Below are 16,031 nucleotides of genomic sequence, written 5' to 3'. Positions count from 1 at the left end.
GTCAGAACGCGCTCTAATCCGCCGGGGACAGACACCCCGCCCTCGGAGGTTGTAATCGGGGCCTGCCAGGCGCACCTGCTCCTCTTCCCCAAGTGTGGTTGCTGGCTCCAGGTTCACCTCCTACTTCCTGGCCTGAGGAATTTCTTTGTAAACAACTGGCCGCAGGAAAACCATTTAAAGAGACAGTGCACTGTTTGCAGCCTCATTAATTCCGTAGCTGCTGTTCTAATTGGGTGTTGGGAAAGTTACAGAACAAGGTCGTTTTCTCTGCTCTAAGGCTTGTGCTGTAATAGTGCTCCTGGCAACGCGATCTGGCTCCAGAGCTAAGAACATTTCTGAAAATCCACGTGTGCTGTGTGACCAGGGGTGGACGGAACAGGAATGATGGGAATAGTAACCAAGGCTGGCCCTGGGTGTCATGGTCCTGCCGGCTGGGCTCAGGGCTCCACCTTGGGCCATCCTGCTTGACAGGACAGCTTCCTGACCAAGGGATCGGAGAGGGAAGTTGGGGGTCAGCTGGGGGACCAGACTGCCTCTCGCTCTCTGTCAGGGTCATGTACAGACCCCTGGGGCCCCCACCTTCCCCTTGGCCCCGTTGTCATTACCGTAACTAGCTCGCCATGCCAACACCAGGTCTTTGTGGCAGCAGGCAGGCATCCAGCCGTGGGAAGGCTAATCCCGTTAGCCGGCACTGACATCCAGCAGCGAGGGACTACGGGCTGTGTGCCAGCTTCTGTTCTGGGCCCTCAGAGCAGCCTTTCAAGGTATATGCGCCATGTTTCATCAAGTCGGAGACTCCGTGCGCGTTGCGCACGCCAAAACGTTATGGACCGCTACAAGAAAACAGTCGGACGCTGTCTGCTGTAAGAAGCGTGCTGCTCTTAGGGTCGTCAAAGTGAGGAAATGCGCCTTACCATCAACGGAGTGCGGCGCCCTGCTCACTTTAAATTGTACTGAGGTTCAGAAAACTTCAGCAGCGCGCCGGGGTCATGCAGCAGAGTGGAGCCGGAATTCGCACTCAGGTGGCCTCTGCTTTCTCCATCAGGGCTTGGGACTTTGCGTCGTCCTAGCGATCTGCCTAAGACGTGTTGTTGTCTACTTTTTTGAGAGGCCTAGGACCCCAGAATTCCTGGTCAGAGTCCCTGGAATGCCAGGCTCAACAAGGTCTGCCCACGGGTGCCCACGCCTGGTGAGCTGCTGATCGTAACTGGGAAAAGCAGGCGTTCAGCCCCGTCCCAGCCCCTCAGCCCTCGGGTCACCCCATTGCCTTATCTGCAGAGAAAGACTTCCTCCACCAAGCAGGCCCCGGCCAGGGAGAATGGCAGAGTCTGTGTGTGTCGGGGGATCTTCAAAGAGGACCCACCCTCCAGCTGAGCCCAGATCAGCGTTCCCTAGCTGGGGAATGTAAACACGCTCCGTGGGGCCCCAGCTCTGTGGCCTGCTGCTAGCTGCTCCCAGAGTTCAGGCCAACTCCTGGGCAAGACCCAGGTGTCTGCAGGGACAGCTGTACCGTCCTGGGGGTGGGAGGTGTGGGAAGCTGGTCCTGGTTCCTGGGTTTCCAACTGCATCGTCTGGTGTTGACTTTTGAAAACCGCGAGGAGTCGGCCTCCCCTGCTCGCTGGTTGAGGCCCCCAAGGAGCAGTGAAGTGCTCCCAGGCCCCAGGCCTCTACCTTTGTAGCTGCACGCGCCGTGTTCACAAGGCTGGTGCCCTAACTGCGCCACACTGTGCAGCAGAGACTCCGGCCAGTGCTCTGCTGGGGTCATGGGCATGACTCTCCGTGGATGGAGACTGCTCACCAGTCTTGAGACTCGTCTTCCCCGGTTGTCCTCGAGCGGCAGTCGATCCCACGCGGGGGGCTCTGGACTGCTGGTCAGGGACTCGAGGGTCACCTGCTGCGGGGGCCGCACTTGGTCCTTCCCTCAGGGGCGGGGAGGGTGACGGCTGCCCTCACCGACAAGGCAGGTGGGTCTTTCTTTTTAGGAGTTCTGCACGTTTAGGAGATGCACCTTTTTAGGAGTTTCACACCTACGAGGAAATGTGATTCTATGTGAAACGTGGGTCAAGGGCAAGGAACGTTTAAAGTTCCCTTATTAGTTCTTGTAGTGAGGTTGTGTGTTTTGATGTCTCTGTGGCTCTGTTACTGTAAGTCGTGTTGCTCAGGCCCCGGTAGTTGACTTTGGTAAGGAAGCGTGAGGGTCTGGTGAGAACCTGAGTCCCACCCTGGAGGGGCCGGGGGTGGGCGTCAGTTGACAGCTGGGCCCGTGGTTTCTGTGTGGTCGTCCTGGGTCGTCACCCTTGTCAGCGCAGTTGCCTCACTGCCTCCCCCTCCTTTCTAAATCCCACCCTACTCGGCCTCCGCGGGACCTCTTCTGTCCTCCGTGGAAGCAGATCCTCCCCATTATTAATGTGAGAGGTGCCCGGGGTGGGTGTGTGACAGGGCCCCTGCCCTCAGCGTGCAGCCTGGCGCGGGGACCACCCAGACTCCAGGAGGGCAGTGGAGCGGCACCCGGTGTCAGCCCTGCCCGAGCTGCGCCTTTCCTGGCCTGGGGGAGACCAGTGGCTCTGAGAGGTCAGCACGCTGACGGGGCCCGCCCTCCAGGAGCCCCAGGCCGGCGCGAGGCAGGCCGTGAGCCGGGGCTCTGGTCCCCGACGGCGAGCACCAGGGACGCCGGCAGTCGGCAGGGGTGCGGCTGGGCCAACCTGGAGGAGGGCCACCGAGGCTGAGGCCTGGTCCCGGTGCTCCGTCTAGCCTGAGGCCGACGAGCGCCCCGCACACCTAGCAGCCCTGGCACGGCCTTCGTGGTGCTTCTTAGATCTGGAAAATGTGGCCCCTCCCGAGAGCCCCTGGGCGGCTGCCTGACAGCAGCCGGCTAGGCAATAGGGCGGCCCCTCCGGCTCTCAGGTGTCCCGACGCTCGCCCGACAGCGGCCTGCCCTCCCCTGCCCCGTGGCCGTCTTCTCATCCTGGCCTCCATGTGCGAGGGACCACCGACCCACGGTGGTGGGCCACGAGCCTGGCTGTGTCTCTTCCGTGTCCGAGCCGGCGGCTGTGGCGAGGATGCCGCCCTACGGACGCGCCGCACGGGCCCCGCTGCCCACTCCGATTCCGGCGCCGCACTGCCCCGCGCTGCCGCTGCTCTGCAGCCCTCGCCAGCTCAGCTGCCCCGGCTCTCGCACGGCCGCTCCAGCCGCGGGTGGGGAGACGAGGGCACGCCCCCACCCCCGCTACGGGGCACGCGCATGCAGGGGGAGCACGGGCACGTGGGGGCTCCGCACCTGGGCGCCTCCCCCAGCAGCAGCAGCGCGGATCGTTGCGGGGATTGTAGGTTAACCCACGATGTGCTTAACTGAGGTTCGTCGCGGCCCCGGCTGTTCAGCACGTCGGCTCTTGTGTCCAAGAGAAACAGGCGCTGAGCCTGCTTATTCTCTGCACCACACGAGGGTGCAGGGCGAGCGGGTAGTCGTGGGCGAGGTCGCCCGCGGGACCTGGGAAGGGGCCCCGATGGCTGGCCTTGTGCCACAGTCTTTACGGAGTGATTTCCTGCACTTGAGTGGGATTCCCGGTGGCCACCAGGCCCGGTTTAGAGAGGCCGGGGTCCAGGGGGTAACAGACCCCTGACCAGAGCAGACAGCTGGGGCTCCGTGCGGCCCGGCAGCCTCATCAGAGCGCCTCCCAGCTCCCGGGGATGCTTCGGCAGCTCCGCTTTGCAGGTGGGAAGACCAAGGCCCCGAGAGGAACTGACCTACACAGGGTCCTGCCACGCTCGTGGGCTGGAGCCCAGGTCAGTACCAGGTCGGTGGGCTTTGGTGGCCCCTCGTGCTCCCTGTCCGTCGTCTGCGGTGGGCGCAGCGCCTCAGCCTTTGTGCAGCCCCGCCCGTGGGCCCCAGGCTGCTCCCCCGCTTGGATAGGGCGGGTTTCCCCGTGGCCGTCTGAGCGGTCCTGGAGGGGAAGAGCCAGCGTGGCTACAGGGCCACGTCCGCTCGGTGGTTTTCTCGAAGCTGGATCTTCCCTCGGAGCCGAGGACGTGGAGGAAGTTGATGGTGGGAGCCCGTGCGACGCCCAGTCGTCGTCTGACTTTGGGAGGCCGGCCTCCGCGGTGCAGCCTCAGAGGCTCCTTCCCAAGGAGTCAAGTCAGCGCTCCCCAGAGTCAGGGGAGCACGTCACCCAGCTCTGCTGACGAAACTTTTCTGCCACACTTTTAGCCAAGAAGAGCTCACGGTCCGGCTTCCAAATAACGCAATCAATGACGATATTCCGTTACTTAGAAAACGCTGCTCCGCTGTAGTCATGTGTGCTTTCATTTGTGTGAACTGCGTGTGTGTATGTGTGTGTGTGGTATAAAACACACGAATCACATCAGAGCCGTACACTGAAGTGTTCCAGGTGCGTGTGAAGAAATGATGAGATGTCTGGGAGTGAGGGGCGGACGGGGAGATGGGCCACACCATTGGACACAGGGGGTCACCACACTTCCCTTAATAACAGAAAGAGGAGAAAAGAGGGAGGGTGGTGGGCCTGAGCACGTCCCGGGGCCGCCTGCTGGGACCTGCGTCCTGCCCCATGTGCGCTCACCCCTCCACTCCTCCTGCAGGAGGGGGTTCACAAAGCAGGACTCGCTGTCTTGCTGACGGTTGGCGGGGAGCCTCTGTCATGCCCTGTCCCTCGAGGGAGCCCGTCGATCGCTGCCAGACTGAGCACTGCTGCTGCTGCTGCCGGGTAGGACCTCGCAGGCACGCACCTCGAATCTGGGGTTAGGAGGGGAAAGAACCAGAGTTTTTATTCTGGGAGTTTATTTTTTCTTTTCGCAAACCTTTAATCGACATTAAAAATAGTGCACGTGGGGCTTCCCTGGTGGCACAGTGGTTAAGAATCCGCCTGCTGATGCAGGGGACACGGGTTCGAGCCCTGGTCCGGGAAGATCCCACATGCCGCGGAGCAGCTAAGCCCGGGCGCCACAACTACTGACGCCCACGCGTCTAGAGCCCGTGCTCTGCAACAAGAGAAGCCACCGCAATGAGAAGCACGCGCGCCGCAATGAAGAGTAGCCCCTGCTCGCGGCAACTAGAGAAAGCCCCCGTGCAGCAACGAAGACCCAACACAGCCAAAAAAAATTAAACTAATTAATTACTTAATTTAAAAAAATAGTGCACGTGACACAGTGCTTCCTGGAGAGCAGGAGCAGGGTCGCTGGAGGGTGCATGGCCCGGGGTTTCCTCTCAGCAGCCCGCGCTGGGGGCATCCCGGAGTCTGCTGGCCACCTGCCATTCAGGCGTGGCCCCAGAAGCCAGGGCACCATCCCCACTACAGTGAAGGGTCCCAGGCCCAGGTCTGGCCGAGCCATGTGGGGAAGGCAGCCTGCCCCGTGCCAGGATCCTGCCCGAGGACTCAGAGGAGGGTGGGTGGGGGTGGGGGGTTTTACCCCACGTGACCTGTGGAAATGATGGGGGCTGGGTCTGGCAGGCTCCCCCATACAGAGAAGCGTGGGCTCAGGGCCGAGGCTAGACGCTGGACATTCGTGCAGGCCGATTCCCCACCCATGGCCCTGCTCCCTCTGCCTTGGATGGATGGCCATCACTGAGACGTGCAGTAGATTTCAGGACGCAAGATCAACATACAGAAGTCAACCGTATTTCTGTGCGTTCGCTATGAATGCTGAAACTGAATTTAACATGGCAGTGTGGTACCATTCCTACCAGCCCAGCCTTGCTGCTGGTTTTCCGTACCCTTTGGGCATTTGCACTCTTCGTGGAGCAGGTTTTTCCACGCAGGAGCTTTTGTTCAGGGGTAAGTTAGGGTTTTTCAGGTGCCTCCTTCCTTATTCTCTTTCCTAACCCTATGCAAGCACCTCTGGCCGCCATCATCTCCTGGGATGCCGGAGGGCTGCCACCCAGGCTCTTGGGCCCAGGGGTAATGCCTCCTAGAGGGAGACCGCACTCTAGTTCTCTGCCGTGGCCTGAGGTGTGGGTGGGCGTGCTTGGTGGAAGGCAAGGGGAGGTGAAGGGGAGAGGGGGGAAGGACTGTTGCTCCTCGGAGCTTGGTAAGGAGGGTGGGCCTAGGGCTTGGCAAGCGCCACTTATGGCAGGTTTAGAAATTTCCAAATAAATCTGTTTATTAATGGTAAGCAAAAACAGACAGTGTGGTATTAATGGAGGGAGAGACACGGATCTGAATAGAGACCCCAGAAACTGTCCCACGTCCGCACCTTGATTTTCAGCAGAGGTGTAAAAGTAATTCAGTGGAGAGTCTTTTCAACAAACCGTGCTGCAGTAATAAGACATACACAGGGGAAAAGTGTGTTGATTCCTTGGGCTCTTCTATGTTGACCGTCATGCCACCTGTAAATATAGACAGTTGTATTTCTTCCTTTCCAATCCGAGTGCCTTCGCTTGCACTTTCTTGCTTTCTTGCCCTGGCTGGAACATGTAGTGCTGTGTTGAATAGCGGTGGTGAGGGTGGGTCTCCTCACCTTGTGCCCAAGCTGGTGGGGGGAGGGGCAGTTTTACATGTTACATACCAAGTTGAGGAAGCTCTCCTCTATTATTAGTTGTCTGAGAACGTATATCATAAATGAGTTTTGAATTTTGTCACACGCTTTTTCTGCATCAGTTAATATGATCATGTGATATTTATTCTTCAGCCCGTTGATATGATGGGTTTATTAGATTGACTCTTGAAAACTGACCCAGCCTTGCGTCTGTGGAATAAACTCTGCTTGGTCATGGTGTATAATTTTTTTAATGTGTTGCTGAGTAGGATTTTTGCATTTACATCTATGAGAGATTTTGGTCTATATTTTACTTTCTCTTTCATTCTTTTTCCTTTGGTACTATTTTTGTCTGGCTTTGGTGGCAAGGTAACACTGGCCTCCCAGAGCAAACTGGGAAATGGTTCCTTTGCTTCCGTTTTCTGGAAGAGCTTATATAAAATTGGTGTTAATTCCTCTTTAAGTGTTTGATAGAATTCCAGCGAAACCATCTGGGCTTGGACACAAGGTTCTGGAGTCAGGCCTGCGATAGCTTTAGTGACAGCCAGGCCCTGCGATGGCCGTCCCTGGAGGGGCTGGCGGGCCGGCTGCACCAAGACCTTGAGCAGCACTTTGCTTCCTCTTGTTGTGGCCGACGGCGGACCCTGCTCCCCTGGGGCGGGGGCTCCCCCCATACTCACACGCGCACTCACGATTTCCACCCGCCAAATGCTTCCAAGCAGGGCCTGACCCGCTGGCGGGGCCACGTGTGAGGGAAGGGGTGTGTGCGGGAGCTCTGGGGGCTGCGAGCAGATGCGGGCATCCAGGCGGGTGTTCCAAACCCCCTGCAGCATTTCCTGTGATTTCACCAGTGGTTGGTTCTCGGGAGGTGCCAAGCCCGGGAACACTGTGCTTGCTGATGGGCCGGACGTTCCGGCTAATGATGTCTGCGTGGGACATATTTGTTCTTTGCTGAATGACTCCGAATGATCCCCGTGATCTTGGGGTGCTGGTTTCGAGAGCTTGTTCTTCCTGCCTTGGGGGAGGCTTTGGTGGCAACTTCATGCTTCTGGAACACCAGCTCAGCAGAGGTGTTCCACTCTGCCCCCCACACCTCCAGCCATCCTGGCTTCTCCTCTGCTTCACGTGGGCCTCTGTGCCCCCTCCCCGGGATGTGGCTGCCTGCTCCCTTTGCCTGGACCACCTCTCTCCCAAATATCCACGGCCGTGCCCTCACCTCTGGGTCTCAGGTGTCACTGTCCTGACGCTGTCTCCTTGACCTCCGTCCTCCTCCAGCCATTTAAAATGACAAAATGTAAGTCAACCGACTCTCTGTCTGTTGTCCCTATTTCCTCCTTAGTATTATAGCCTTTCAGGGCAGTCTAACTATGGCAGGGGGGTCTTAGTTCAGGGTGCTATCACAAAATGCCGTGGGCTGGGTGGCTTATAAGAAACCGATGCCTTTCTCACGGTTCTGGAGGCTGGAAGCCCAAGACCAAGGCACTGGCCGTTTTGGTGTCCGGTGGGTTCTCTTCCCTGATCTCCTTGCTGTGTCCTCACGTGGTGGAGGGGTGAGGAGCTAGCTCTCTTAGTGACAGCCAGTGCCCTCCCTTATGAAGGTACTGATCCCCTTCACGAGGCCCCCATCCTCGGGATCTACTTACCTCCCAAAGGCCCCACCTCCTAGTGCCATCGCGGGGTGGGCGGTAGCATTATGATATAGGAGTTGTGGGGGCACTGGAACATGGTTTGTGGTAGCAGGCGTTCCCCACAGTAAGCTTAGCACTTAGAAGAACATCTCATGTGAAGGTGTTGCTTAACGAACATATGTGGAATGCAGCCAGGTCTGTTATGTACCCATGCTTCCTGGCCGGGAGCTGCTGGGCCAAGTTGCATGGGGTTCTAGGGCCTCGGTGGCCCCTCAGAGGTAGACCCAGTGTGCTGCTGCCGGGGCCACACGGCAGGCAGGCCTCTCAGCCACACTGTCCCGCTCCACCAGCTGGACTCTGGCCACGAAGGCCCTCGGGGCTGGACCAAGCGCCCTTTCTCTTGGGGTCCCTACAGGTAGCCCCAGGGTGCACGGAGTGGCCCTGTGCCTGCTGCTGTCTGACACAGGCCAGAAACAGACAACCAGGGGGTAGCACAGCCCAGCAGCACCTTCTGGGGGTGAGCCCCACCTGCCTCTGTGTGAGGGCTTGCGGGGACAGAGTGTGTCCTGCAGGCAGGTCCCTGGGCAGAGAAGGGCCTGGGAAGGAGCTGGGTCGGGAGCGGCAGACCCGGCCCGTTTCACACCCTTTACGTCGTCTGCACAGCGTAGGTAACAGGGCAGCTGGGAGTGTGAGACGAGCGGGCACGAAGCTCCCTCTGCGCTGCGTGTCCCTGTGTGCGGTGTCCGCCCCTCACCCTGCCCCAGGCCAGCTCTTCCCCTCCGGCTCTCTCCTTTGTCCAGCCTCCCACGGTGGCCCATTAGAGTCACCAGAGTAGTACCGTGAAGAAACCAGATTGGGGGTTCTTGGGTTGCAGGGCTGACACAGGAAATGCACTGGGAAATCAGCACGCAGATCCTCTATGACTCTGGGACCTTGGGAGGTCCTCATCGGGCTGGGAAGCTGGGACACCCACATCCGCCAGCCAGCGCACGGCCTCAGCACCCAGGGGACAGCGTGTCCTCACGCCAGGGTGCCGGAGCAGCCCCCCCGAAACCAGCCCCGCCTCCAGAGCCTGCTGCAGGCCTTGGGCGGGTTCAGCAGGCTCCGGCCGCGGGAGCGTGGTTCTCCTCGGACTATAAAAATTGATTTGCAGTATTGTCTTAGGAGAAGGACACCTTCATTCATTTACTCCGTGAGCCTTTATTGAGCACCTGCTTTTTGCTGGGTGGGTCTGCGGTGGGCAGACCCGGCCTTACGCTTGTGGAGCTCAGTTTGGGGGGGGGGGGTGGAGCTCTAGGGGCTCTACACAGCGGGTTCAGCGGGTGAGGCAGAGAAGGCTTCCCCGAAGCTGAGGGTTGACAGGCGCTGGAAGTGAGCGCTCCAGTCAGGGGAAGCGCATGCGCAGACGCCCTGGGAGGAGACAGCAGGCCAGGTTACCCGGCTGCAGGGGGGTGGAGATGGGGGGTGGGGACCGAGCCTGTGGTCGGCAGACGCGTCCGTGTTAACTGCACCGCGTGGTTTTCCTGCCTCCCCTGTGGGGACCTGCCAGGGAGCCGGGGCCACCGCGCCGTCAGGAGAGCCACAGGCAGACCCCTGGGCGGGGGCTCAGCGTCTGCCACTCGGCGGCCGAGCTGTGGGCCGGGAAGTGCCCGGAGCCCTGGGCTGGGCCTTCCCCTGGCCCGGAGGGCCCTCCTCCTCCCCTCCCCCTCCCCCGCCCGGGGCCGCGCAGCAGCCGCCGCCCACTCGGCCTGGAGGGGAGGGGTGGTCCTCGCCCCCCAACCCCCGTGCAGGGCCGACCCCGCCCACCTCCTGACCCCGCCCCGCCAGGAGTCCCGCCCACACGCCCAGCCGCGTGCTTGCGTCACCGCCCAGCCGGCTGGATCTGGTTCCAGCCGAGCCTAGCCGGCCTGACATGCGCAGTGCGCGGGGGCTGCGGCGGCCGGGAGGTGCCGCGCTCCCGGGCACACCTGGCGGCCTGGGACGCGGAGGTCAGTGCGCCGGGCCGGGAGCGGGCCGTGGGGGCTGGGGGGCGCGGGGGTCCGTGCTGCAGGGCGGGGCGGGGTCTCGGCGGCGCCCTGGAGAGCCGAAACCGCGGTGGGGGCGGGGAGGAGGAGGGGCCCGGCCCGCCTAGTCCCGCTTCCAGACGAGAGGGTCCGGAGCGCCCCGCCTTCCGGGCCCGGGGTCCTGAACCGCGGACAGGCTGCGTGGGGCCGGGGCTCTGAGACGCGACTCGACGCGCCTCCCTCTCCCCGGTCGAGGCCTTGGGTGCCCGCCGACCGTGGGCTGCTTCTTCCATCCCGGGACCCACGCCAGTCCCCTGGGCTCTGCCGGCCCCACCTTCTCTCTGTAAGAACGGGGAGTGGTCTGGACCACGTCGGTGCCCCCTCCCCCAGGCTGGGCTGTCATCACCGTTGGCGACCCGCCTTCGGGGCCTTTATAGCCGGAGGCCGTAGCCCTGCGAGGTCCACCGCCACGCAGCGCATTGAGTGTCAGGGCTTGGGGGCGGAACCCACCAGGGCATCTACCATTTTGCTTGTGAAGTTACCTGGGTATGCGTAGCTCTTTGCTTGGCAATGTGAGTGTTTAGTTTTTTAATTCATTGTTACACTCAGGAATTCTTACAAAGTGTGGGGGGTATTTTCCTAGTGTGATGAAATGACTTTGGAAGTTACACTTAACAGCGGATGGAGCACAGCGGATGGAGCTGACATCGTGAGGTGTTACATGCACGTTTAACGAAGCCTTTGGATGTTCCTGTTTCCTTCTTTTGGAGCCACTAACATGTTTTGTTTTGTTTTGTTGCCTGAAGAGCCTGCAGCCTGGTGCCTGTGGGGCTGGAGGGCAGCTGGGCCCCTGTAAGGCCCGCGGTGGAGGTGGGTTAGGACGCGGCCCCAAACGGGTATATCCACTCTGTGCCCGGCCGTGCAGTTTTCTCTCCCAAGGACGCAAGGCGCAGAAGCCGCTGGGGAAGACAGTCCAGAGTCTGCTGGGTTGACACGGGGTGAAAACGTAATTGACAATCTTGAGCAAAAGTGGGATTGTTTTTGCTTTGAGGGAAGCAGCGTCGGACGCTGTGGGAAGCCTGGCGCCCCAGGCCCACCTCGAGTGTGGGGGAGAGAGAGGTCTTTGTGGTCTTGTGGTATGCTTTTCATTAAAATGGCAAGATCAGTACTGTCAGATTAGGAACGACTGTCTGCTAGCCTTTCAGAAGTTGCTAGAAGTTACGCTCTCTGTGTGTTAAATGTTATGCCTAGACTCGCAGCTCGTTCGCTTGATGTTCCGCTCAGCTCTGCCCACGCTGGCTGTCCATCTCCCGGAACTGCATTTCCAGGTTACACACAAAATGCAGCCTGAACTCCTGGCCAGTCACACGTTTCCAAAGATGGAAGGAAAGCAGCTTCTTGCAGGGAGGAGGTGGGCGTGGCCGGGGCCTGCAGAGCCGGGGCGGCTTCTCTGAATACACGAAGCAGACCCTGTGTGATCTTTGCCTTCCGATAACGGGACGGTCCACATTAGGCTGTTGACCGTGCAGAGCGCAGCTGGGCCCCAAGCCTGTGTTGGCCTCTCAGCAGCGAAAGCGATGGGGAGGGTTGTACGTCATCCTCCTGCCTAGAACCAAGGAGGGCCCATGGGCTGGTCCTGCTGCGCGTGGACATCAGAGCTCCTGCAGAGGCCAACCAGCCAGGGCCTGTTTGCTCCCTGCATATGGGCGAGATCAACCCAAAAGCTTAGCCGAGATTCTGGGAAGCAGTGAGAGCAGGTGGCCCTTGGGATCTGGGGGCCACGAAGGCCTGTGCCGTCTGCAGCTAGGAGGGGGTGTGGGGTCCTGGCCCTGGGCCACTGTCCTGGGCCTGCTGGTGGGAGACCTTGGGGCTGTGAATGAAGGTCTCCAGTGGGCAGTGGGGGTGGGTGACAGTCTCTTCCTGTCCTCAGGAGGCCTTAAGGACTGGGTGTGTAGGAGCCAGGTTCCTGCTAAAAGTCAGCCGACGAAAGCCACCCCCCATAAATGCCTGGCAAGAAGAATCGGTGGACCTCCTCAGCCCACCCCTGCCCCGGGGCTCATGGGGAAGCGGGGTAGCTGCTCTGGAAATGGAAGTGCTGCCAGGGGAGGGGTAGGTCGTGTGGCCCTCCTACCAGCTTCGTTCCTGCTGGGCTGGAGCTCTCCCTGATGGAACGTGCTGCATCTTCTCTGTTCTCCTGCCCCCTCTGCCGTGGGGTCTGCGGTCTCAGCTAAGACCTCAGTGGCCCTGAGGTCCCCGTGCCGCACCTCAGCAGCACGTGACCACCCCGCCCCCAGCCTGTGGTGCCCATGTTACACCTGAGCCGGGTGCTCCTCACCCTTCCCCCACAGGCCTGCGGCAGCTCGGCCACAGCTCAGCCTGTGTCCCCCGAGGCCCCAGGCCCGGGCTTGTGGGACACGGTGCTTGGTGGGGGAGGTGCTGGGTGCACCAGGTTCCCGCGTCCAGGCCCTGGGCCTCGCGTGCTGGTGCTGACCTGCCCGTGCACCTACTGGCTTTGGCTCTCCTTTGACCACGTGTCCCTGCGGCCTCTCCCCCCGGCTCCTCCCTAGACCGCAGCCTCTGAAGGGAGCCGAGGGATCTCCCCCATCCTGGCTCTCCCCCGAAGCTGTAGCCTGGCTTTGCTCCATTGTCCATCCAAGGGCAGGAACGGATGGACAGCCTGTGAAAAGGTAAAATGAGTAAATATCTCAGGACTTTCTGCTTCCAGAAACGAATTTGATCTCTGTAAACACGGTTCCTGTCGCAGGGCAGTTAAACCAGGCCTCCTGCTGTCTACAGGCCAGAGGGGGTCCTGCCCGCCCCCCCTCCTCTTGCAGGTGTGGGCCTTGCAGAGAGGCTGTCCTTGCTGGCCGTGACCCCCGTCCAGAGGAGATGAGAAGTTGATCACAGCATGGCCTCGGGAGAGCCAGGAGTCCTGCCGTCATCCAGGCTGAGGTTCTGGGGGACCTTGAGAGGGTTTTATAGGCTGGTCATCACAGCACGGCCTCGGGAGAGCCAGGAGTCCTGCCGTCATCCAGGCTGAAGCGCTGGGTGGTCGTCTGCTCCCTGGCTTTGGCACCCCAATCTGTGTTTCGTGTGTCTTTTGGCTTTTCAAGTGCACGGTGGTACGTAACACACGTTCATTTGAATCCTTGGGTTACGAGAGAAGCAGAATAGAAGTTAAGTCTTCTGGTCACCGATGCCCCCGGCCCGCTGAGCGTGCAGCCGTGCTCAGAGTTTTTTGTTCTGAAGCTGGTCTCTGACAAGGGCCAGTGTCTCCAGCCCAGGTGGGGAGCAGGTCCTGCCGGCAGCCAAGGCCACAGGCTTTGAAACGGTTGATGTGGAAGACCTTTCCCAGAGCCCTGGCCTGTCCGCAAGGGCCACCGTCCCTCGGTGGCACAGCCCCCCGCCTGGGCCGTGGCCGTGGCGACCCCCCCACCCCTCGAAACCCTCACCTCTTCCTCTGTAACCCAGGAGCTGGGCTCCAGCGGGGTCCGCGTGTGTTTCTGGCCAAGAGCGTCTGACGGTTTCGTCATAATGTCCAAGACCCACGTGGAAGGGGACCAGGGGGTGATGGGCTGGGAAGGGGAGAGACGTGGGCCAGGGAAAGGACGCCCTTCCTCCCAGGTGCTGTGTGGTGGTAGAGCCCAGGGCTGCAGGCGGGGCGGCGCTGGGCAGGATTCTTGGGGGCTCCATCTCACTGATTCTGGGACCCACTGGGGTTGAGCGTTTCCTTGTGCTGTGCGTGTTGACAGCAGACCACGGTGGCCCTGGCGGGCGGGGGCGGGGCCAGGCTCTCAAGTACTGTACGGGGACCTCTCACAGCGTCACCTCACGTGGGTCTGCCCTGGGGGCGGTAATGAAGCGCGGAGGCTGTGTTTTGTGATCTGGTGTCTGTTTCAGCGTGGGCCCCTGTGCTCGTGCATCCTGGTTCAGGCACTTGGACACGTCTGCTGTCTGCAGCATCTGGATGGAGGAGCTGTGCCCTGCTCTGAACGGCCGCTCAGCCCGGGGCAGCCGCTGTCCCTGTCCTCCAGGAGCTCACTTACCTCCGGCCGTGCGCTCCTTGAGGCCAGAGCCCGTGTCTGCCTCAGCACCGGCACCGGCAGCAGCAGCGGCAGCTCTGCAGGGCACTGGGCCCGTCACCCACGGCCCACAGCGCTCGCAGCGTCCCTGCTTGCCCAGCCCAGCCGCTCGCTGGGTTGATCAGAGCAGCGTCCTGCGTTGTGTGCATGCTTTCTGAAGTTGTTTGGAATTGGGTTGGTTTTTTTTGGCGGAGCTGCGAGGCTTGTGGGATCTCAGTCCCCTGACCGGGGATTGAACCCGGGCCGCAGCAATGAAAGCCCGGAATCCTAACCGCTAGGCCACCAGGGAACTCCCTGGAATTGGTCTAGTTTTAATCAGAGTACTGCAAATAAAATGAGGAGGGTACATATCACTGTTTCTGTTTCTGAATTAGCAGAGGAAACTCAGCATCGCTCACAGGTTGGGGGAATGAGCGTTTAAAGAATCTAACAATTTGTAACTGAAATCTTAGTGTCTCCTGTGTGTTTCTGCTCTTGTTCTGCAGGGAAGCTGTGGGGGGGAAGGCTCATGGCGTCTGTGTTGTCCTTCAAGTTGCGTCTAGTTATTTCAAAACACAAAGTTTTACTTAAATATTATAGGAAACACTCTCTCTTTTGTTCTTCATCGTTTTCAGGAAAGGAAAAAGGAACTGATTGGCTACCATGAGTTTCCCTTTTGACTTTTAATAATTGCAGTAATGCTCCTGATTAAGGTTCAGTTTTCAAGCTGAAGCAGTGTCTCAAAGGAGCTGCAGGCGGGGACTGGGCGTCCTGCCCGCGGATGCCTGGCTTCAGAAGCGGAAGGAAGAGGGGGCTGTGTGGCCTGGGGAGGCGCCAAGTCTGGGACCAGTTTCCTCTTAGGTGCCCTCCCTTCCACCCCTGAGCTCCCGTCGCTTCAAGGTTCAGCCGGCTCCATGGGACTTCCGGGAGAGAAGCCGGTGCTTCTGGCCTCAGCGGTGTTTGGACGGAGACCTGTGGTTAAGGGTCACTCTGGGGGGGGCGCCTGGCGGGGACCTGCGCTCTGACCACCTCTGGAGAGTCGCCGTGCCCTTGGGGACGCTGTCTGGCCTGTGGACAGACAGCTGAGCCGAGTGGCTGGACTGCTTGTGCTGCCCGGGCCCCTGCCCCCGCCACCTCAGGGTCACTTTGACCCCTAAACCCAGCCCTCGCACTGGGGTCAGGTCACGCCTTACAGCTCGTCCCTGGTTCAGGCTTATGTTTCATTGGCAAGGATTTTTAACGCACACCTTTCTAGTCCCCTAATTCTGTGGTTGATGGGTTTCGCCTGGACGGAGTGGGTGGGTTAGGGGCCCCACCCCGGCCTCTGCTGTCAGCAGGCTGGCCGATGACCCTGTCCCCGTGTGTCAGTGGTCAGCAAGGAGCAGCCCCCCCGACCCCGGCCGGGAAGTCCCACCGGGGGGTGGTCCCTGCACTGCTGGCTCCAGCCAACTGCAGCCTCCTCCTCAAGCACGTCCGCGGCCACCACTGCCCAGTGGTACTTACCGGGTGATAGAAGGGAAGCTGGGCCCCGACGCTGAGTCTGATGCTCTTTGAAGTAGGAGGCTTCTGAGGAACACGTGGGTGACGGGCACTGCCTTCTCCCCACCGTGTTGGCCCCTCTGAGCCCACGCCCCTGGGGCTCCCCCAGCTCTGCTGGCATCAGGATCAGAGATCCCGTTGTCAGTCGTCCCCTCCCCCCCCCCCCCCCCCCCCCCCGCCTCCCAGCTGAGCAGGACCTGGCTCTGGGCCTGAGCTCGGAGGCGGAGAGAACGGCCCCTGCACGGAGCCCCGGCAGCACGGGGCTCAGAACTGCTTGGCTCCCCGCGCTTCTCCTCCTGAGCTGGTGGGGGACC

At 60.6% G+C, this 16,031-nt stretch overlaps 1 protein-coding gene across 6 annotated transcripts in view; it reads left to right on the top strand.

Annotated features, from left to right (window-relative positions):
- C15H7orf50 (chromosome 15 C7orf50 homolog) overlaps nucleotides 1–16,031 on the top strand; it is a 95,723-nt gene that overhangs the window by 67,592 nt on the left and 12,100 nt on the right. The window contains exons 1-2 of one of the 6 annotated variants that reach the window (XM_067705277.1): nucleotides 10,012–10,102; nucleotides 12,048–12,127. The exons of 3 other annotated variants lie outside the window; for them this stretch is intronic. In XM_067705277.1, coding sequence (XP_067561378.1) covers nucleotides 10,027–10,102; nucleotides 12,048–12,127 — 156 coding nt within the window. In that variant the 5' untranslated portion in view covers nucleotides 10,012–10,026. Of the gene's footprint in view, nucleotides 1–10,011; nucleotides 10,103–10,388; nucleotides 10,690–10,725; nucleotides 11,446–12,047; nucleotides 12,128–16,031 lie in introns of those variants that run through there. 2 more of the 6 variants (XM_067705276.1, XM_067705281.1) reach the window with 2 other exon arrangements.

Source organism: Pseudorca crassidens, chromosome 15 (genome assembly GCF_039906515.1).
Source record: "Pseudorca crassidens isolate mPseCra1 chromosome 15, mPseCra1.hap1, whole genome shotgun sequence".
Classification (NCBI taxonomy): domain Eukaryota; kingdom Metazoa; phylum Chordata; class Mammalia; order Artiodactyla; family Delphinidae; genus Pseudorca; species Pseudorca crassidens.
This window is presented reverse-complemented; position numbering and strand designations above follow the sequence as displayed.